At 39.2% G+C, this 21,470-nt stretch overlaps 1 protein-coding gene across 1 annotated transcript; it reads left to right on the plus strand.

The window, feature by feature from the left end:
• Window positions 1–16,629, plus strand: LOC146525882 (b(0,+)-type amino acid transporter 1-like). Its single transcript, XM_085137696.1, is given in 12 exon segments — window positions 1–113; window positions 3,771–3,918; window positions 6,354–6,596; window positions 10,263–10,388; window positions 10,502–10,601; window positions 12,452–12,496; window positions 12,592–12,715; window positions 14,273–14,376; window positions 15,266–15,362; window positions 15,612–15,761; window positions 16,178–16,352; window positions 16,495–16,629. Coding segments are annotated over 12 exon segments (1,479 nt in total). The 5' UTR covers window positions 1–8; the 3' UTR covers window positions 16,557–16,629.
• The last annotated feature ends 4,841 nt before the right edge of the window (window positions 16,630–21,470 follow it).

Genomic DNA, 21,470 nt, shown 5'->3' on the forward strand with positions numbered 1-21,470 from the left:
GTGTTGCTATGGATGAAAGTGGAATAAGGAAGAGAAAGGAGTCACAGAATGGCTCCACTGACCTTATCAAAGACAACAAGGAGGTGGTGAAGGCCGTTGCTCTTCAAAAAGATGTAAGTATGAACCAATTCTCTTTCTGGCATAAAGAAAAGTCACTGGCTTTATATCTTTATATCAAGCCCCACCAGATCGCTGTTTATTTTAATAGTTTTTTAAGATTTTACCCAATGTTTGCATCTTTATATCCTCAGGTAGGGCCCTTCTGGGAGGCTGTCTCACATTTGAAGCATAAATCTAAAAGGTAACCACACCCTAGGCTTTAGAATGACCTACCTGAAGAGATAAGGCTTGGAAAATCAGTTACTTTGGTCTCTTCTTTAAACACATTTTATAGACTTGTTTTTATGTAATATTGCTTTTTATTGCTTTTTAATTCTGCTGCGTCTCTTCTTTTATTATATCGGCATTTACAGTCATGGTAAAAGTAACCCTCCATCAATCCTAATTTAAAAAATATCCAGTCCTTACTAGGTACTAAAATGATTTAAATAAACATTAAATGAACAACAACACATAGCATATTAGAATGTTTCATTATTTATTTACCAAAAACTGAGCCAAAATGCAGAAGCAGTTTGTGGACAAACTAAGTACACCCAATGATTCAGTATCTTGTAGAACCATTTTTATTTGCCATAACTTGAAGTAATCATTATCTTATTGGTCTCTCACATTATTGTGGAGGATTTTTCCACCTAATTTTCTTTACAATATTGCTTCAGTGCTCTAAAGTTTGTAGGTATTTGTTTATGCAGCTTTTCAATTAGGTTCAAGACTTAGACAGGGAACTTCAGCACCTTGATTAGTTTTTTCAGCCACTTTGTTACAGATTTGCTGATGTGTTTGGGGTCATTCTCCTGGTCCATGACTCACTTTTGGTCAAGCTAGCTGTTGGACAGATAAATCTGACTCTAGAATACTTTTGTATACAGGAGTTAGCGGTTGACTAAATGACTACAAGGTGCCCAAGTCCTGTGGCTGAGTCACCCAAACCATTACCCCTTCACTAGTGTGCTAAATATTTGGCAAAAGTTGTTTGTGTTGATATGGTGTGCCTAAAGGATATTGTTATTCAACAATTTCACCTGGCAACCCATGCAACTTTTCAAACTTTAGCTGTGTTGTCATGTTCTTTTTAGATACAAAAGGCTTTGTCCTTCCAACCCTTCTACACACACCATGTTTGTATAGTCTTTTTCAAATTGCACTGTCATGATTCGCAACATTTAACATGCTAGCGGAGGCCTGTGGATTCTGAGATGCAGCTCTTGTTTTTTGGGGGGTCTTTTTTCCGAGCACCAAACAGCCTGACCTTAGAATTTTGAATTTTCTGGAATATTCACTCTTGACAACCAGAGATGGGCAGTAACGCATTACAAGTAACACTTTACTGTAATCTGATTACTTTTTTGTAGTAACGAGTAAAGTAAGGGATTACTATTGTAAAAAAGGTAAGTAGATTACTGTTACTTTTCCCGAAAGCACGCTGCGTTACTACGCTACCAGGGAATGGGAAATTCACAGACTAACCCTTCTTCCACTGACCGCTGCGGCACACCTACACCAGGGCAAACATCAGCCTGCTATACAGGTGAAAATAAAGCAACAGGACCGCTGAGTCTTTTTTATTTTATTTATTTTCTGCTGTGTTTCACTTACATTTATTTGAAAGACTGAGTGTAAACACAAAAAATATTTTATTTTATGTGCTGGAATGTGCAGAAAATAGGTTTAAATGTCAAACAAATTTCTTCCACTCAGAGAATGTTGCATATAATTACATTTTTGCTTGATGGATAAAGTTAAAAGATTAAAACTAATAAAACAAGTTTTTTGAATTGGGCTAAAAGATCTATTGCTTTATTACCTATCTTTTTTACCTATCATTAAAATCATGTTTTTAAAACGTAACTAAGTGATTAATTACTTATAAAATAAGTAATTAGTAAAGTAACGGGATTACTTTTTGGGGGAAGTAATCAGTAATTAGTTACTGATTACTTTTTTCAAGTAACTGTTAAAAACATTGGGAAGTGACTTGAAACATCAGATTTATTGGCAGTAGTAATTGCTTCTTTAACATTTTTACTAATGTCTTTCCTTTACAGCATTGTGTTATCAGACACTTGAATGCTTGAGACCCACAACTTGACAATGTTTCTGCTCTTAGAAGTGGTCATACTTGCTGATGATCAGTTAATCAAGTGTATTTGATTATTGGCAATTGGCCGGTACTCAATTCTCACTGAATGAGGTATACTTAGTTTTCTATTATTGTTTTTTTACATACTGCTTTTTGAATTTTGGCTTAATTTTTTGTTAAATAAATGAAAAAGTATAATTTAATATTTTGTGAAACCATTTTTTTCTATTATGTTTTGATTAAAAAAACCTTAGAATTGAAAGAGTGTGTAATTTTTTTTTATATTGACTGTGTGACATTCCTCCTGTTTTCTTACTGCTAGTGAAATGTAAGCTGAACTAGTTAATTATCTCTTTGGTGCCACGGACACTGCTCAGTTACCTGGATTCAATAACCCCAGAATGTGTCTTTTCTGTATTTTTTCATTAATCAATACAATATAATAAATATACTATCAAGTTAGGTTTGCCTTTAGCCAGTTTACATTACTCATGCTGGTTTACTTGTGAAAAATTAATGGGATTAGCCAAATTCTTGGCAAATACTAACTGAAAACTCAGAGGTTATTGGTTGTTGTGTTGATCCTTGGCCAAAATTATTATGATGATATCAGATCAACACCAACAAAGGGATATCAGGGTGTGTGCTGACATGCCTCTGAAACATTGTGGTCAAGGTGGTGTCTTTGAATGGGCAAACTAAAGTGGTGGTCAACCTTTTTATGAAGACGGGACCATACTCTGTATCCTCCCTTACAAAATGCATGCAAGGGTACAAAAGAGAAGAGTCTGCCCCTTTGTTGGACCTCAGATTCACAATGTAGAATGTGGTTTCACTCTGGTTGAGGAACATTAAACCAGCTCTTTACTCCTCTCAAGGATACTTGGGAAATTTCTAAACAAGTATAGAGATGACAAGCCTCTCTGGTTTTGTTTCATAACTGGGTAAGGCTGTATGAGATCCACAGAAAGATCTGGAACACTTTTGCAGTGATTTAGACAAAGTACGAGTTTAGTGTGTGTGAATGGATGACTGGATGTGTAAAGCGCTTTGCGATCCTTAGGGACTAGTAAAGCGCTATACAAATACAGGCCATTTACCATTTAGTGCATTCTTACCCTTATCTCTTGCCTGATCTACTTATGGTGACTAAAAAATGAAATTACCTATAAAAGTGGCATTGCTTTTTGTTTTCACATGTTGTGAGATGTGAGAATTTTGCCTTTAATGATAAGGGACTTCATCTTTAATTTAGTCTTTAGCAGCTTACTCTGCCTCACTCAGCGTGGCAACGTAATGATGTCTGATTCAACCAGTTCTTGAGTTTGTTAACTGCTGCTGTCAACCAACTTAAAATCAAAATATGACACAGAAATGGTGCATCAACTATTTCCACTATTATTTCAGATCCCAAGAGCTGAAGCACAGCAACGCATTAAACCGGTGTTGCTAAAATACTTATGATGTTATAGAACACATGGGAATGATAGTTTCCTGAAAACAGTTACAGGCATTAAATAACTGAAAAAACACATTAATATTTTTTATTTTCCATGTGCTTGCTTAGGTTGGTCTGCTGAGTGGCATTTGTCTCATTGTGGGGACTATGATTGGCTCAGGCATTTTCATTTCCCCAAAGTCTGTTTTGCTGTACTCGGGAGCTGTGGGACCTTGCCTCCTAATCTGGACTGCTTGTGGCGTGTTATCTACTCTTGGTGAGACCAACATTTTAACTCATATTTCATTTTATTCAGCAACCAGTTCTGTTGCTATATCAGGAATCTAATATTCTTTTCAAGTCATGTAGGCAAATAACGATGGTCAAAACAGGAACAAGCTCACTTGAAGTGTTATTCAATTATGTTTTTACACAGTATCACCTTTTGTTTTTCTCCCAGGAATATAATTTTTCATTGTGGAAGATGTTTTTACTGGCTGTTGAAGTCAAAATCATTATTGTGAGGATTTTTAGTGCACATTAATAGTCTTAAGATGAATTACTTCTGTATCACACAAAGCTCACAGATACAAAGGAGATGACTGTATGCAGTATGGTAAGTGTTAGGTAAAAGCACTTTGAGTAGTCTGTTCTAGACAAGACTCAAAAAGCACTATATAAATATAATAATGTGTGTGTATGTATATATATATATATATATATATATATATATATATATATATATATATATATATATGTAGATATTAGGGGTGCAACAATACACAAAATTCACGGTTCGGTTCAGTTCGATACTTTGGTGTCACGGTTCGATATTTTTTCGATACAAAAAAAAAATGTTCATGCCTTTTTAATTTGTCATTTATTAAATTTTCACGGCACATTCTTCAACACATCTCTGTGCGTTCATCATTTGTTTGAAGCCAGCTCACCTCCTGCAACCACTTTTCCGAGAATATGCGCTTCTTTTGTGGTTCGGACTCCTTCTGACATTTCTTTGGAGGTGGAGGAACACCAAAGTAATTGCTTAAAGGAGCTTGCTTCTTCGACATCTTTAAGAGTTCTAAACAAATGTCTGTCCTCCTCCTGAAAATCTTATGTACGCAAACACGCGTTGCAACTTCTTATCTTGTGCGCGTTTTTTATTTTGACAGCGAATGCGCACCTGCGGACCACTTATGTGCACCCCTGGTTATTTAGCTCATCATATTGCAGCCACAGAAATTATTTTGTCCATGAAACCATAAAGCTGCACTTTCTTTTTGCCTTATAGTCTGATTTGTCATAACTTTTCTGTTTTGTGGTAAACTTTTCTTTGGCTGTCACTTCTTCACCCTGACCTGTCTTATTTGGCTCAGCAGAACTAAAATATATATCCTGCTGCTTTTACACACGCACTCACATAACTCTCAGCGATTCTCTGCGCGATCAACCTCTCACATGTTTAAGCTTGCTGCGGGAGATTTCACTTGTCATGTTTGCATAGTAAGCTAACGATTGATAAGACGATGTCAGAGGAATTGGTGCGCAAATTATAATCACTCACCAATCAGTACTGTCGCTCTCTATACACAGTTCACGCGATTGCAAAGTGAAAGCAAAAAACAAGCGCAAATTCAAACGCGATTTCAATATGTCACATATTGACAGTGGCTCACCGATGCCAATGATATAATTACCCAGCTACATTTCCGAAAGAATGCAAAAGCATTGACATATATTTTTCCTTCCTACGATAGCCCGACGGGCAGGGCAGAGATAGATTTTGGTAGCTCGACTGGAGAAATCGGGGCTAGCGATTTTGCAAGCCCTGTATCTGATTGAGGAATCACTCATCTTTGGAAAAGAGAATTTATTACAGAGAAATGGCTCTTTCCAAAATAAAAGCTATACTATACGCTTCTTCTGGGCTGTATTCTCAGCAGCATATTAAACATATCAGGTCCCCATAAGGAGAATCATGTGCTAACGGCTGTCTAAATGACTCGGGTAAACATTGTAGCATGCGTGCTTGTTGTTTTTGTCTGCTTCCACTTGTCTTTGCACTAGGATGATGTCAGAGTAAATGTGCAGTCATATTTGTTGTGTTTCAACTAGTGCTGTCAGCGTAAATCTCGTTGAAATTACGTTAACGCCACAACATGGCAAATCTCCGTTAACATCGCCCCGTGCGTGGGGCTGACGGCAAACACATTAACGAGTTAGCTAGCGCTAACACACTAGTTCCCACCCATGTAATTGGCACATCCAACATACTGTTTTACTTTAGTCCATGACGCGCTTACCTTTAGGGTCATACGTCACATGAAAACCAGACATGTGACGTATGACCCTGAAGGCGCAGCCTCGCCTGACAGAGGCGAGGCTGCGCCACCGGGCCCTCTGACCACCACCAGTAGGCAACGGGTGAAGTGTCTTGCCCAAGGACACAACGACCGAGATTGTCCAAGCCGGGGCTCAAACCGGCAACCTTCCGATTACAAGGCGAACTCCCAACTCTTGAGCCACGATCGCCCCATGAGAGCATAAGAAGCAAGGGAGATATAACGACCAAGCATATATGAGTGTCACAGACATGCAAGGTTTCTTACCACTGCTTTGAACGCATGGACTCAAGTTTTGAAAGTCCCTTCTTATGTGTTGTTTTACAATTTTCTTTTCTGTGTTTTTGTGATTTTATGTGTGGCTGTATAGGAGCACTGTGTTATGCTGAACTTGGAACCATGATCACCAAATCAGGCGGCGAGTACCCCTATTTAATGGAGGCTTTTGGCTCTATTGTTGCCTAACTTTACTCCTGGACAACTATTATGGTATTAAAGCCTTCATCCTTTGCTATCATCACACTGAGCTTTGCAGAATATGCCTCTACTCCTTTCTACCCTGGCTGCTCTCCACCTCTAATTGTCACCAAGTTTCTAGCAGCAGCGGCTATATGTAAGTTCATGCTTGACAGCAATAAACTATACACAAGTACAGAGTCACTTTAGAAGTTCATACATACTATACTTTACAATGGAAACCATGGTTTTCAGGCCATATTAGCCATGTCAAGCTAATGTGTGCCTTATTTGTAAGGTGTCCAGAACGATGTCACTCCCCAATTTGCAGATGTAAAAAAAAAAAAAACTTTTATTGAAATTAATATAATTAAAGCCAACTGTGACGTCTACACATGACTCAGACCACACAGTATTCTTGCTATGTCTTTCTTTTGTTTGTTGCGCTTCCACAGTGTTTCGGGGTAAAAGGAGTCAGCTTTCCAGCTGACTCCACTCTCCTGTCACCAGCTGTCAGCTTCTGGCTGATGTACAAGATCAGTCAGTCAACCCCCCTTACCTGCAGGGACAAAAGGGCCAGCCCTCCATTCGAGGTGTCCATTTGCAGGACAAAAAGGGAGGGAAAAGTAAGGTGTGGGGACCTCCCCACAGAAGAGCTTCTTCACCTACACAAATGCCGCCTAACACCACTCCATCCACTGGACCAGATCTGGTTCACCCTTCCGGGCATGAACTTGTGGTAGTACACGGCCAGCCCCAAGAACCGCCTCACCTCCTTCTTGGTCTTGGGACACGGGCAGGCTGTGATGGATGCTGTTTTCTCCATCTTTGGGTGTACCTGTCTGCCCCCAAAGTGGTACCCCAAATACTGGACCTCCCTCTGTTCAACTGCACACTTCTTCAGGTTGGATGTGAGCCCAGCTGCCTCAGGGACTCCAGGATCCCAGCCACCCATTGCAGATGCACAAGTATGACTATGGATGATAACATCTTCCAGGTAGGCAGCAGGATATGAAGCGTGTGGACGCAGCACCTGGTCCATGAGGCACTGGAAGGTGGCTGGGGCACTGAACAAGTCAAACAGAAGTGTTACGAATTGGTACAACCCTTACGGATTGGAGAAGGCCATTTTTTTTCTTGGACTCTGCAGACAAGGGAATTTGCCAGTAGCCCTTGGTTAAATCCAGTGGCATGAAAAATTCAGCTGTGCCTGACTGGTCCAGAGCCTTGTTGTCCTGGGGCATGGGGTAGGCATCACATCATGACACTTCATTCACTTTGCAGTACAATACAGACCCATCTTTTTTCACCACAAGAACTATGGGGCTCTATGAGAGGTTCATACAGCCGGACAGGGGGAAAACACATCTGCAAACTGATGTTGCTAGCAGCAACATCTGAGCCTTTTCTTAACCAGGCTCACCAGAAAGTCGGTTTCCACCTCTCTTCATGCTTTCACAATGTTGAGGTGACATATTTGTGTGGCTCTTCCCCGACCGCACCACCTCACAGTTAATGTCCCATAATCATCGTGTTCTTGTCACTTGGTGAGTAACGTTAAGCTTAAAGAAGGAAGTAATACAAGCACTTTGTCTCCTGGTGAAAATTGCCTGAGTCAGCAGTGTTGACGTTCCCGGATCTGGAGTATATTTTCCCCTGATAACCTCCTCAAAGTGTGCAGCTTTGCTCTCGGGTCCAGGATGCATTGAATCTCATTTTTGGTTTGGACCTTTCTATCAGTTTTCTTTAATCAGGTGCAACATCCCCCGTGGCTTTCTGCCGAGGAGTAGCTCAAAGGCTGAAAGTCCTGTGGAGCCCTGGGGAGCCTTCCTCACTGCAAATAACAAAGGGTCTAACCAGTGATCCCAATTGCATTCATCCTCATGAATGAACTTGCAAATCATGGAATTTAAAGTCTTATTCAGTTACTCCACATACCCATCAGTTTGAGAGTGGTAGACGTAGGTCTGAACAGATTTAATTCCCAACAATTCCTACAACTCCTTAAGTGTGTGAGACAATGAATGAATGAATGATGTGCCCTGATCAGTCAGTATCACTTTCATGATCCCAACTCAGGAAATGACCTAAAACAGATGAGCATTCCAGGAGGTAATAACCAGAGTAGACCATCCACAGGATAGCCATTCGTATCACATCCTTAGCAAATTGTTCCCAGAAATAGGGGATAGGCATGAGTTATCTGCAGCCTTCACTGTATGCATTTTTATTTTGAACTTTATGTGTAGAGGTATAATGGGATACTTGTGAAGATCCCTAGGAACACAGTTCACCTCCATCTACTCTGCCTTCATTAATAGCCCATTTCCCATTGGGCATTATTAAAGGCAGAGTGGATTCGCCACCAGGGTTGAGTGGACCAGGGTTTGTGTGTTATCCGTGTCCACCAAAGCCTGGCGTTTACCCCCTTGACAACTTACTGGAATGCCGTACGTCCCTCCTGGACCAGGGCAGGTGTTTGGAGCCCCAGGTATGTGAAACACCTCAACAGAGGGCCCGGTGGCGCCAGTGTCCGGCAGCCTCGCCTCTGTCAGTGCGCCCCAGGGTGGCTGTGGCTACAATGTAGCTTGCCATCACCAGTGTGTGAATGTGTGTGTGAATGGGTGGATGACTGGTTGTGTAAAGCGCTTTGGGGTCCTTAGGGACTAGTAAAGTGCTATACAAATACAGGCCATTTACCATTTACCATAACAGACTGCACTTCCAGCACTCCTGTGCCACCCACCATGGCTTGGATACATTGTCTGCTCCTTCCAGGGCCTGGGCAAGCGGACCAGGTAAAAAATGGTTTGTGGCCCAAAGCACCAGTGGCTGCTCCGCTAAGGAGGGGCCAGGGAGCCTCTATCTCAGTGCTTGCATGAGCTGTGGTTTCCTGGCTGGCTGTGGATCTCTGCTGCCTCGGTCCGTGCAGCCAGGTGGTCCTCTGGAAGGGTGACTGTGGCTTCCAAGCTTGCTGACTGATGGCAGCGGACCCATCGTGCCATTTCCAGGTCGTCCATGAACTGCTCCAGAACCACCATTGCCACGCCTCTCCCTCTGATGGCCGGGCTGCAGACACCTCACTGCTGTGTCATGCAGCTTCCAGGCCCACATGAACAGCTGGTCCTCTGCCATCATTTGACTGTCCCGGAACCGCTGGTGATGGTCTTCCGGGTAGAGGCCCAAGTTATCCATGACGGCCCGGCAGATGCCCTTGAAGCTTCGTCGTGAGGTCAGCGGCAGGCTCAGAGCCGCCATCTGAGCCACTCTGCCACTGACCACTGTTACGCCTGTGGCTCTGAATGCCTCCAGGAAGACCCAAGGGTCGTCACCCTCCCCCATCCAGTATATCATCACCGCCAGTGGACGAGGGGGTGGTGGCAAAGTGACCCTCACCCACCTCTCCAACATGATGATGCTCGGTCTGGTCCTGAAGTCTCCACAGCTGCTCTCTTTGCCCTGCTGCTTGCTCCACATGCATCGCAGCCATTTCAGCTGCCACCATCTGTGCCAGCAGTTAAACCAGCTGTGCGGTTTGTGTCCATCCACACATTCTCTTCTGCTTATCCTTGTCAGGGTCATGTGGGGGCTGGAGCCTATGCCAGCTACCCTAGGGTGAGACTGGCGACCTGGCCAGATTGCCAGTCTGTCGCAAGGCTAACACAAAAAGACAGACAGCCATTTGCACTCACATTCACACCTGTGGGCAATTTAGAATTATGAGTTAAAGTAACCCCTAATACCAAGTCTTCTTTGAAAAATCCATTTAATATTAAATGTATAGGTGGGAAATTATATGATTACATTTTCTGTTTTTTTGCAGTGATCATCACATCCATCAACTGTTTAAGTGTCAAACTGGCAAGTTATGTGCAAAACGTCTTTACTGCAGCCAAACTTATAATCATTCTTGTCATAGTTGGAGCTGGAATCGTTCTGTTGGCACAAGGTCAGTCTTCTTATAGATCTTTACATACAACTCTGTCTTTAAATGTTTGTGTTAATAAATGTTAACCAACCTTTAACCACTAACATTATTGTATATTATGTATTTGTGTCTAGGAAAAACAGAGAATTTTTCAAATGCTTTTGATGGCACTGCAACATCTTTTGGAGCAATTGGACTTGCATTTTATAATGGGCTTTGGGCTTATGATGGATGGTAATTATTTACTTGGTTTCATACTTTCTCAGGCTATATGTGATAATATGATGAGTATTGCTCTTCTGAATTCAAATAAGGGGCACTGTAACCATCCTCAGCATTCAGAAAAGAAAAGAACAAAACTGTTTTACATCTTTGTTTTCAAAAATTATATATTTCATACTACTTGCATTTTATCTTAAATAACCTTACTGATGTATCCAGATCAGGCAGTATTCAACAAATTACACTAAAATATTTTTAGTACGCACATACCACAACCTTTGAAGGTAGAAACGTGGGCCTTGATGATGAACCTGTGAAACTATTTTAGCTTTCTATACAATTACAGATTATGTACTGGTTGAGTATGTTGTTTTTAGTTATGCATTTCTGCATTACATTGCTAGTACAAGCATGTGAAAAAGTTCACCCCCTTTTTCTTAGGTTTTACATAACAGGAGATGAGCAAAAAATCATCTAGATTTTACTAGATCTAGAACCATTAAATTACAACCTCATGATGAAATAGCTATGTCCAAATGCAGGAGCAGTATATGAAACCTGGAATACACTCCATGATTCAGTAGTTTGTAAAACCCCTTTTGGCAGCAATAAATTAACTTAGTCATTTCTTCTATGACTCTCAGTTTCCTTCATCATTATGGAGGATTTTGTGACCCACTATTTTTGCAATACTGCTTCAGTTCAGTGAGGTTTTGGGCATTTGTTTATTCATGGCTCCTACCACAGCTTTTCAGTTAGAAAGGGCTGAATTTTGACTGAGTGACTGATATACCTAGATTTTTTATTTGTATTTTTCACTCATTGTCTTGTAGCTTTGCTGGTGTGGTTGGGATCACTGCTCTCTTGCATGATCCAATTTAGCCAATTTTAGTTGGTAGATAAATGGTCTCATATTTGATTCTAGAATACTTTGGTATATAGAGGAGTTAATGGTCAACTCAATGACTGCAAGGTGCCCAGGTCCTGTGACTGCAAAACAAGCACAAATCATTACCCCTCTACCACCTCTACCAGTTGGTATGAGGTGTTTGTACTGATATAATTTATTTTGATTTTGCCAAATATTCTCCACTTTGGTCTCATCTTTGTAAAGAATATACTTCCAGGAATCTTGTGTTTTTTCAGATGTATTTGCAAATCTTGCTACCATATTTTATTACAGAACTGAGACATTTTTCTGGCAACCCTTCCAAGCAAAACCATACTTGTTCAGTATTTTTTTTATTTGTACTGTCATCAACTTTAACACTGAACATGATAACTAAGGCCTGTAGATTCTGAAACGTAACTCTTCGGTTTTTGGCAACTTCTGTAATCCTGGGAATATTGGCACTTGCCTTGGATGTTTGCCACTATAGATTCATGAAGTTCAAATTGCTTGCTTTAAAATATATACATGCCTTACAACTCTTCTGAGATTGACGAAGAGTAAAGTTGTTTCTCCACTATCTTTACTAACTTCTATCTTTACTATCTTTCCCCCTTGCCTCTGTCTTAACACACACCTGAATGATCCAGACTAGAAAACTGCCAAAACTGCCAGTGATCACTGCAGTGTAGTTTATTAGCAGCACCGGTTGGTATTAAACCTTTTAATTTCCATGGAAAACATGATTTAGTGTCATTCATCTGAGGTTGTATTTAAAGGGCAAATAAAACATAAAAGACATAAAAGAATAAGTTACTGCTACCGAAGATGCTGAAGAGGCTAACTCTTTTCCTGTTTATTAGGCCAGGAAAACTGGACTTAACTGGGTTACTGAGTATGTGCATATACATTTGAGTCCAATGCTCTACTGAGAAGTATGTATCATATATTTTCTATTTCATTACTTTTACAGGAACCAACTAAATTTCATCACAGAAGAGCTAAAAAACCCAGTTAGGTAAAACATGCCTTAAAGAAACTCTAGTATTAAGCAATAATTCACAAGGTGTTGAATTTTTAAAAAATATTTTTTCTTTTGTTGATCAATTTTAGGACCTTACCACTGGCGATTGTTATTGGAATTCCTTTGGTTACTGTGTGCTATGTTTTGGTCAATGTTGCTTACTTCACTGTTATGACCACAACTGAACTGCTTTTGTCTCCAGCGGTTGCTGTGGTAAGGATAACACTGGTCAATAAGCATCTTGCTCCTGGCATTCACTCACCTATACTTCAACAAATGTTTACTTAGTGACTGCAAATCTGATAACCATTTTTATCTAGGCAAGGCAAAGCAAGTTTATTTGTATAGAACAATTCAACAACAAGGTGATTCAAAGTGCTTTACAGAGACATTAGAAACAAAAACTGTCATGGTCCTGAGTCTGAGGATTCGGTGTTTTGTGTTTCTTTATATTCTTGCTTATTCTGCCTTGTCTTTTATTTAGGTTTGCTATGTGTTAGTGTGTTTGTTTCATGCCTGCCTGTGTTCCCTCTGTCTGTCCATGGTGTCACTGTGTCTGCTCGTGAGTCTGCCTGCCAAGTTCAGTGTCCGTTCTGGTTCTCTGTGTCTGTTAGTTTCCTGTTTTATTCTGAAAGTTCATGTCTCATGTCAATGTGTTCAGTTTTACCTTTCTCCTGTCTCGTTAGCCTAATTTCTCCCAGCTGTGTCTCCCTCCTATTGCCCATTTCCTAATTACTCCCCTGTGTCCTTAAGCCCTGTGTTTTCCTGTGCTCCCTGTCACATCTTACCCTCAACTTGCTGTGTGTTTGTAATGTCCAGTCCTCCAGCAACTCGGTTTAGAGTTTTGTTTTGCTTTTGTAAGTTTTATTTTGTGAATCATTCCTCCAGCAATAAAGCTGTGTTTTCAGTTTATTCCCGTCTCCCAGAGTCCTGCAATTTTGGGTCCACCACTTCTGCTTGCCACACAGCCAACCATGACAAAAACAAATAAAAAGCATGATTTAAAATTGATTAAAACAAGCAAGCTAGCTAGTAATATTAGTTTTTAGGTATGATGTTTCAAGTATTTGACAGTTACAGTAACTGGACAGAAAGGATGATGTGTTTCAGAATTTAAGAAAAAAAGTTTGGTTTCGAGAAAAGTGAAGATAAAATCAAAGGTTTGTTTTTGTGTTGATCCTGAAAAAGCTGCTGACTTCTCAGCTTGCCCAGCTTAAGTCACCATTAATGTGAGATGGACATGCTTGTAAAATGGAAACAGCTAAGTTTTCTCTGAGTTCAAAACAAGCTTTCTGCAACAATAGCTGACTGCAGGATCAAGACAACTGTAATGTAAAGGATGGATGCAAACAACCAAGGAGTTTTATTACAACACTGTCTGTAATAAAAGGAAGAGATTGTATTACCTTTTTGGTGGGAGATAGAAAATTAGACATAGTGATAAATAATATTGATATTAAATTGTCAAAATCAAGCTTCATATCTTGAATTACTGTAAAAACAAGTAGCAAATACAAATATCTTTTGTCAATCATTGAAAGTTAAAATAGCTGAGAGACGTTAACTTTTAAATTTAAATTCAGTCTGTAATAACCTATTACTGATATCAAATTTTAACAGACATAAATGAGAACATCCCCAAAAGACCTAGTTATTAATCCACATGTAGTATGCCTAAATTTTATTTATTTATGAAAGTTGTAGATGAGCATAATAGCCCCTTGTTTTCATACCTTGTATTTTCTGAAACATTAGTTTGTATTTTCTTAGACTTTCGGAGACAGAGTCCTTTACCCAGCATCTTGGATTGTTCCTCTCTTTGTTGTCTTCTCAACATTTGGTTCTGCCAATGGAAGCTGCTTCACTGCTGGCAGGTAAAAGAAACATCTATTACATATTGCATGTCATGCTGATAGTTTGGCATAATCTAGATTATTTCTGTCAGTAGCTTTAAAGCGGTTTGAAGTGCATATTTGTGTATGTGTAAAAATGAAACATCTGAAAATGAAAGTTAGAATCCTGAAGGGGATGGAATGAAAAATGCATAGACCATCTCTGCCAGATGCATAGACCATCTGGCAGAGATGGTCTATGCATTTTACCCGGTTACCCGGTTTTACCTGGTCTATGCATCTGGTTCTGATGAACGCACCCGGTTACTGCGTTCATCAGATATCAACACAATTTTGATCCGCTCCTCACGTGTTAACCTCTTCGACATGTCAATGGCTGTGAACAAAGAGAAACTTGTAAATAACTCATGAAAGAATAAAGTTACGTTGAAACCAAGCACACCATTGTTTTTCTTGTGACATTACCAATAAGGTTGATGTGTCACATGACCCTCTTCCTATTGAAAAAACAAAAGTTGTATCCAAAATGGCCGACTTCTAAATGGCCACCATGGTCACCACCCATCTTGAGGAGTTTGCCCCCTCACATATACTAATGTGCCACAAACAGGACTTTAATATTACCAACCATTCCCATTTTATTACAGTGTATCCATATAAATGGCCCACCCTGTATTACATATTGCATGTCATGCTGATAGTTTGGCATAATCTAGATTATTTCTGTCAGTAGCTTTAAAGCGGTTTGAAGTGCATATTTGTGTATGTGTAAAAATGAAACAACATCTGAACATGAAAGTTAGAATCCTGAAGGGGAGGGAATGAAAAAGCAAATAAAAAAAATGCAACAAATTTATAGCAAAAAGAAAAAAAAATGAATAATGTAAACCTAATGTTTTTTGCTCTACAGATTGGTCTATGCATCTGGCAGAGAAGGACACATGGTGAAAATCTTATCCTACATTAATGTGAAACGCTACACTCCTGCTCCTGCTCTTATATTCAATGTGAGTCTTACGCATTTAATGACTCATTTTGTATGCATTCTAATTTGGCCTCAGATGATCAGCCATCTATTGTTTAAAATGTTATATGTCCTTTCACGGTGTGTTGATTACAGATTGTAAAAGTTTTAAATGAGCCCAAAAACCAGTGTCATTTCAAGTCCTATAAATTTTACATGGATTCTCAGATAAAAAATACACTGTGTTGTTTCACTACATGGCATTTCACTGTTGAATTTTTCTCTGTTTTAGGGTGTTTTGGCTATTTTCTACATTATTCCAGCAGATATCAACACCCTCATTAACTACTTCAGCTTTGCTCAGTGGTTTTTCAATGGGCTGACAGCACTGGCTCTCATAGTCATGCGCTTCACTAGAAAGGACCTGGACAGACCAGTTAAGGTGAGGCTAGTTTATCTTTTATGCTGTTTGGCACAAAAGATCATTTTATTCATTTTGATGCCTTGTTAATTTGGATTGACAAACCATATCATACAAAAATGACCCCAATGAAGCCTTGAGATGAGGATTTATTTTATTTATTTTAACAATACCTAGTTAACAGAATAGTTGTGACCAGTAATAGAAAGTCAAATATATACTTGATTTTAGAAAGTTTTATCAGTTCTTTAGAAAACATTTCTATCTGTTTTGGCTCATCTGTGCAGTCAACAGTAATTTCTGTTTTATTTGTTAGTCAGCCATATTTAGCTTTTGTCTCAAAATGTAGTAGTAAAAGTCACTATTTTTATGATGTGTTATAGCATCAAATATTAGACAATCAAACACTTCCTATGTACTTCTTTGTTCCCTTGAAGATACCAGTGGTCTTAGCAGGCATAATAGTCCTGGTGTCCTGCTACCTGGTCTTGGCACCCATCATTGATAAGCCAGAGCTGGAATACCTTTACTGTACCATCTTCATCTTCAGTGGTCTTATCCTTTACTACCCATTTGTCTACCGAAAAGTGAACTTGGGGCGCAAAATCATGAGTAAGTTTACATTTTTGACTGTAAAAATGAAAAATATATATGTTGAGAAGAAACGTAGAATTATATGATCAAATTTGAATAGGAAATAATGATTACTTAAGTGCTTGTGTTGGTTTTACCTCTAACTTCTGTTTCCTCATAGGGCCCATCACTATGCATCTCCAGCTGCTAATGGATGTAGCTCCTCCTGAGAAAACTGAATGAGAAGGGATAACGTGTTTCGGTGTCTACAGGGTAATGAAAAATGCTCTGTCTAGTTTTGGAAACAGGAAGTGTGCTCAAAGGGTTAGAACCACATTTTAGAGCTCACTTCTCTGCAAAAGCAATTTAAATTTGTTGGTTCAGGGCTGAGAAATTGTGTTTACATAGAATGACTCCCACTCGGTTCGGTTCGATACTTTGGTGTCACGGTTCGATATTTTTTTGATACGACAAAATGTTCATGCCTTTTTAATTTGTAATTTATTAAAATTATAAATATATATTTTAACTCAAAAGTACATTTTTTAAATTTAATGTTGCTGAAACAACAAAATAATAAAAAAAATTTAATCTATCTGATCGAGAAATCACTCATCTTTGGAAAAGAAAGTTTATTACAGAGAAATGGCTCTTTCCAAAATAAAAGCTATACTATACCCTTCTCCTGGGGTATATTAAACAGCAGCATATTAAACATATCAGGTCCCCATAAGGAGAATCATGTGCTAACGGCTGTCTAAATGACTCGGCTAAAGTTTGTAGCATGTGTGCTTGTTGTTTTTGTCTGCTTCCACTTGTCTTTGCACTAGGATGATGTCGGCGTAAATGTGCAGTCATATTCGTTGTGTTTCAAATGGTCCTGTCAGCGTTAATCTGAAATGAGGTTAACGCCACAACACGGCACATCTCCGTTAACGAGCTACCACGGATTGCCCCATGCGTGGGGCTGGACAGCCAACACGTTAACGAGCTAACTGCGCTAACACACTAGTTCCCACCCATGTAATTGAGCATTGCTGGCACATCCAACATACTGTTTTACTGTAGTCCATGACGAGCTTACCTTCAGGGTCATATGTCACATGAAAACCAAAATAGTTCCAAACGCCAGATCTGAATGAGGGTGGGGGAGGTTCAATTTGCCATGTTGCAAGGAGAGCTTAACTTCTGTCTCGCTAGCTTGCCCTGCGCTCAGTGAATCTGTGTTCGACTACTCTGCCTAGGCTGCACTGTCGAGCGCAGATCCACTGAGCGCTCAACACAGACAGCACCGTCAGAAAGAAAGTTGATAAAATAAATTAAAAATGTTGTATTGTTGATACATATGCGTACCGAACCGAAAGCACTGTATCGAACGGTTCAATATCGATACGAGTATCGTTGCACCCCTAATATATATACATACATATATATATGTATACATATATATATTGCTCAGAGTGATTACTCAATGTTGAGATGAACAATCACTGTACAAGCACACTGCAAAATGTTTTTTATTTGGTCAAAGATCACTTCATGTAAACCTATTGGGATTCTCAGTGAATCGGTTTGAATCAGCACTTGAGCAAAGGGAATTGTAAACATTTTAACTGTGTTGTAACAGACAGAAGCACATGAAGACCTTGCATATGTGTAACTTTTCTTGTTGTTCCCAAACATCAAAGATTTGTAAATGTTTGTGCATTAATTTTTAACAATGCCTTCTCCCCTGAGTTATACTGTAATGAGGCTATTGTGTTTACATGATGGTTTATGAAATTATTAATCTTATTGGTCTTGAAATACACATAAAAATAAAATGTTTGTGATTACAGCAAATAACCGTACTGGTCTTTTTCATGTGTTTGCTACTTTACCTAACTGCTTAAATATGCTCTGATATGGTCTTTTTCATAATTGCAGTTGATGGATAGGAAACAGTGATTCTAAGATATAGTCGCCTTTCATTAATAGAAGTACTTTTACTTGGATATGTTTACGCCTACTTGACAACGTACAAAGATCCTGAGCGATGAAGCAAAGATTTCCAATTTTGACACATCAGATGGTCATGAAAAAGTGTTTCTTTCTTTCAGGTCCATGTGCATAAATTAATAAATGTATTTTGATAGGAAAAATACGCTCAGTGGACACTTTTTTTTTTTAGGTAAAACATGCTTGTACTGGGTTGGGCCCACTTTGGCATTAAGAACTCTTCATGGAATAGATTCAACAAGGTGCTGTAAACATTCCAGTCCATATTGACATGATCACATCAGACAGTTGTTGCAGATTTGATGGCTGCACATCCATGATGCAAATCTCCTGTTCAGCAACATACTGAATGTGCTCTACTGGATTGAGATTTGGTAACTGTGGAGGCCATTTGAGTACAGTGAACTCATCACCATGCTCAAGAAACCAGTTTGAAGTGATTTGCAAAATATTCAGCAATAATAACTAGGTAACTGGTACTCAGGTGGTGTTTAAATGATGCTTAGTGGGTATGAAGGGACCCAAAGTGTGCCAAGAAAATATCTCCACAGCATGTGGGCTTTATGTCAGAAGCATGTATTCTGTATAGAGAAATGGCAGAAAGTTGTAATTTAACCACAAACAATGATCTTTTCTCAAAAGCCAAGTCCTTTAATAGCTTTAATGCATAACATTAACAACATTTTAATGTCTAAACCAAATGATTCCCTCCTCCAAAGTCCAAATGTCTCTCAAAAGAGATATTTTATTTTGTGTACGCAGACACTGATCAGTACATAGATCAGTATCTATGCAGAGCCAACTGATAAGAAATTGTTTTCCGGGACGTGAAAATAATGTTGAGGAAAGCCAAAAATAACAAAACTTTGATTCCAGGAATTGATAGATGAAAGATTATGGCTATGTCAAGGGAAGGCAGTCAAACAAGCACCTTGTGAATTATTACATGGATGAGAATACCAGTAACAACACTAAGAACTATCACTTGACGCCAATGAACTACAAAATATACAAAATATTACAAAATAAAACAAAGTATCCTAACATTCATTGTCAATCATTAGCAGACTGCAGAGTGACTGGCCTGTCTCCACTTAATTGTCCACCAGATGTCAGTACAGCACTAATATGTTTATATAACTAAAACTATAGAGAGGGTCTGTGTCATGACACATGCATTATGTATACTGAATAATTCCACTAATTTTGTGTGTTTGAAATATTGGGAGTATAATCAGCTGCACAGTTGGATTAGTAGTGAAAAGAGTGAGGAATGGTACATATCCTTGTTAATGATATTTTAATAATTGATTTAAAAAAAAAGTAGTGATTAGAGATAAAAGGATGTGGACATCTAAGTTAAAGGCGTTTCTTACTAATGAGGTATGAATTACTTGAAAGAACAGCCTCATGCAGAAACTTAGTTTGGTCTTTGTTGCCCTCTACTGGCCAACATTGTCCTGTTTTTTGGTGTAAAATTTTAGGTTTGTTTTCTCCCAGAAGGGCTGGTAAATCTGAATTGGCTCTGGACGGTAGACGTTTGCAGGGAAGCTGATAACTAACTTCTGCCAAAACGGGTTGGAACTGACTGTAGGATCAGCATGCTGGTTGTGTAGCCCGCTGTATTTGGCTCTGTTTAAATGCATGTTACAGCAGGATGTTATCCTGCAGAATCAACTCAACAGGTTCCACATAAAGAGAAATAAATGTTGACAAAACACATGGCTCTCCTGGAAATAGATAAGATTATGATTCAGTGCACATTGCCATTAAATACAACTTAACAGGCTTATTCCATCATATATTTTCTTCCTCAATTTGGGGGATGAAAATTTGAACTAAGCAGAGACGAGCAGTTACGTTGTGTTTCATCACTCTTTAATGGGCATGGGGTCCCAGAGTGAAAGAAACAACATTTTTCATTTGGGTAATGGGCAGAAAAAGTAAAGTTGACCAATCTGAATTCAGAATACGTTCTGTTTATGTAGTGTTAGTGAGCTTGAAATGGTGCTGACGTTTGAGTGGTGTTTAGGGATTCGACGCCATTAAAGAATGGGTCAAGTGACATTAAGAGACATCCATACTACAATCCCTCAAATAACACAAAGATTTGATTTGTGGTTCTGTTGTAAATGTGCAACTGACAAAACAAAGCATCATTTATCATGATGGCAAGGTGGCTAGACACATTAAGCAGTTTACTTCTCAGTGTAAAGTCATGAATACAAGCCTTCTAAAAAGATCAACTGCATACAAATTGTGTTTTACTGCTTTGACATTGTCGTATGTCCAGCAGACAAAAGCACAATTAATTGACATTTTGTATTTTTAGAATAATTGGCACGTCATGAAATGAAAAATATGACAAAGAAGACCCAAGACAGTTGATCAGCTAAAAGACAAGATACAGATGAGAATGGGACAACAGTCCTCTCCCAAAGTCCAGTTCTCCTCATTTACAGACTGTTTTTAAAAGATGAAGGGCTACCATGTAATGGTATATCTCTCCCAGCTTTTTTGAGATGTGTTGCCAGGAAATTCAAAATTGGCCATTTTTGTCTTGAAATCTAACTTTTTTTAGAGTTGGGATTGTAGGGGAGAAAAAAATCCAACAACAACAAAAAAGCAAAATGTACCCTTTTATTCTATTATAAAAGGACTACAAAGATATACACTGTTGGTTAAAAGATTTAGAACTCCCCATTTTTTTCAGTTATTTATTGTAATTCAAGTCATTCAAATCCAATGAAAAGCCTGAAATGGTACAAAGGTAAGTGGTGAGCTGCCAGAGCTTAAAAAAAGGTTAAGGCTACCCAAAACTGAATAATAATGTACATTTCAGAATTATACAAAAAGGCCTTTTTCAGGGAACACAAAATGGGTTAACAATTTAAAGCTGTCGTCCAGCAGTGGAGGTTGATCAAGCCTTGAAAGCTGGTGCTACTAATTCCTACAGATGTTCCAACTTTTCTAGGGCGATTGTGGCTCAAGAGTTGGGAGTTCGCCTTGTAATCGGAAGGTTGCCGGTTCGAGCCCCGGCTCGGACAGTCTCGGTCGTTGTGTCCTTCAGTCTCGGTCATTGTCCGCCGATGGCGCGATATTGCAGCCTCGCTTCTGTCAGTCTGTCCCAGGGCAGCTGTGGCTACAACTGTAGCTTGC

This window comes from Neolamprologus multifasciatus, chromosome 1 (assembly GCF_963576455.1).
Source record: "Neolamprologus multifasciatus chromosome 1, fNeoMul1.2, whole genome shotgun sequence".
NCBI lineage: Eukaryota > Metazoa > Chordata > Actinopteri > Cichliformes > Cichlidae > Neolamprologus > Neolamprologus multifasciatus.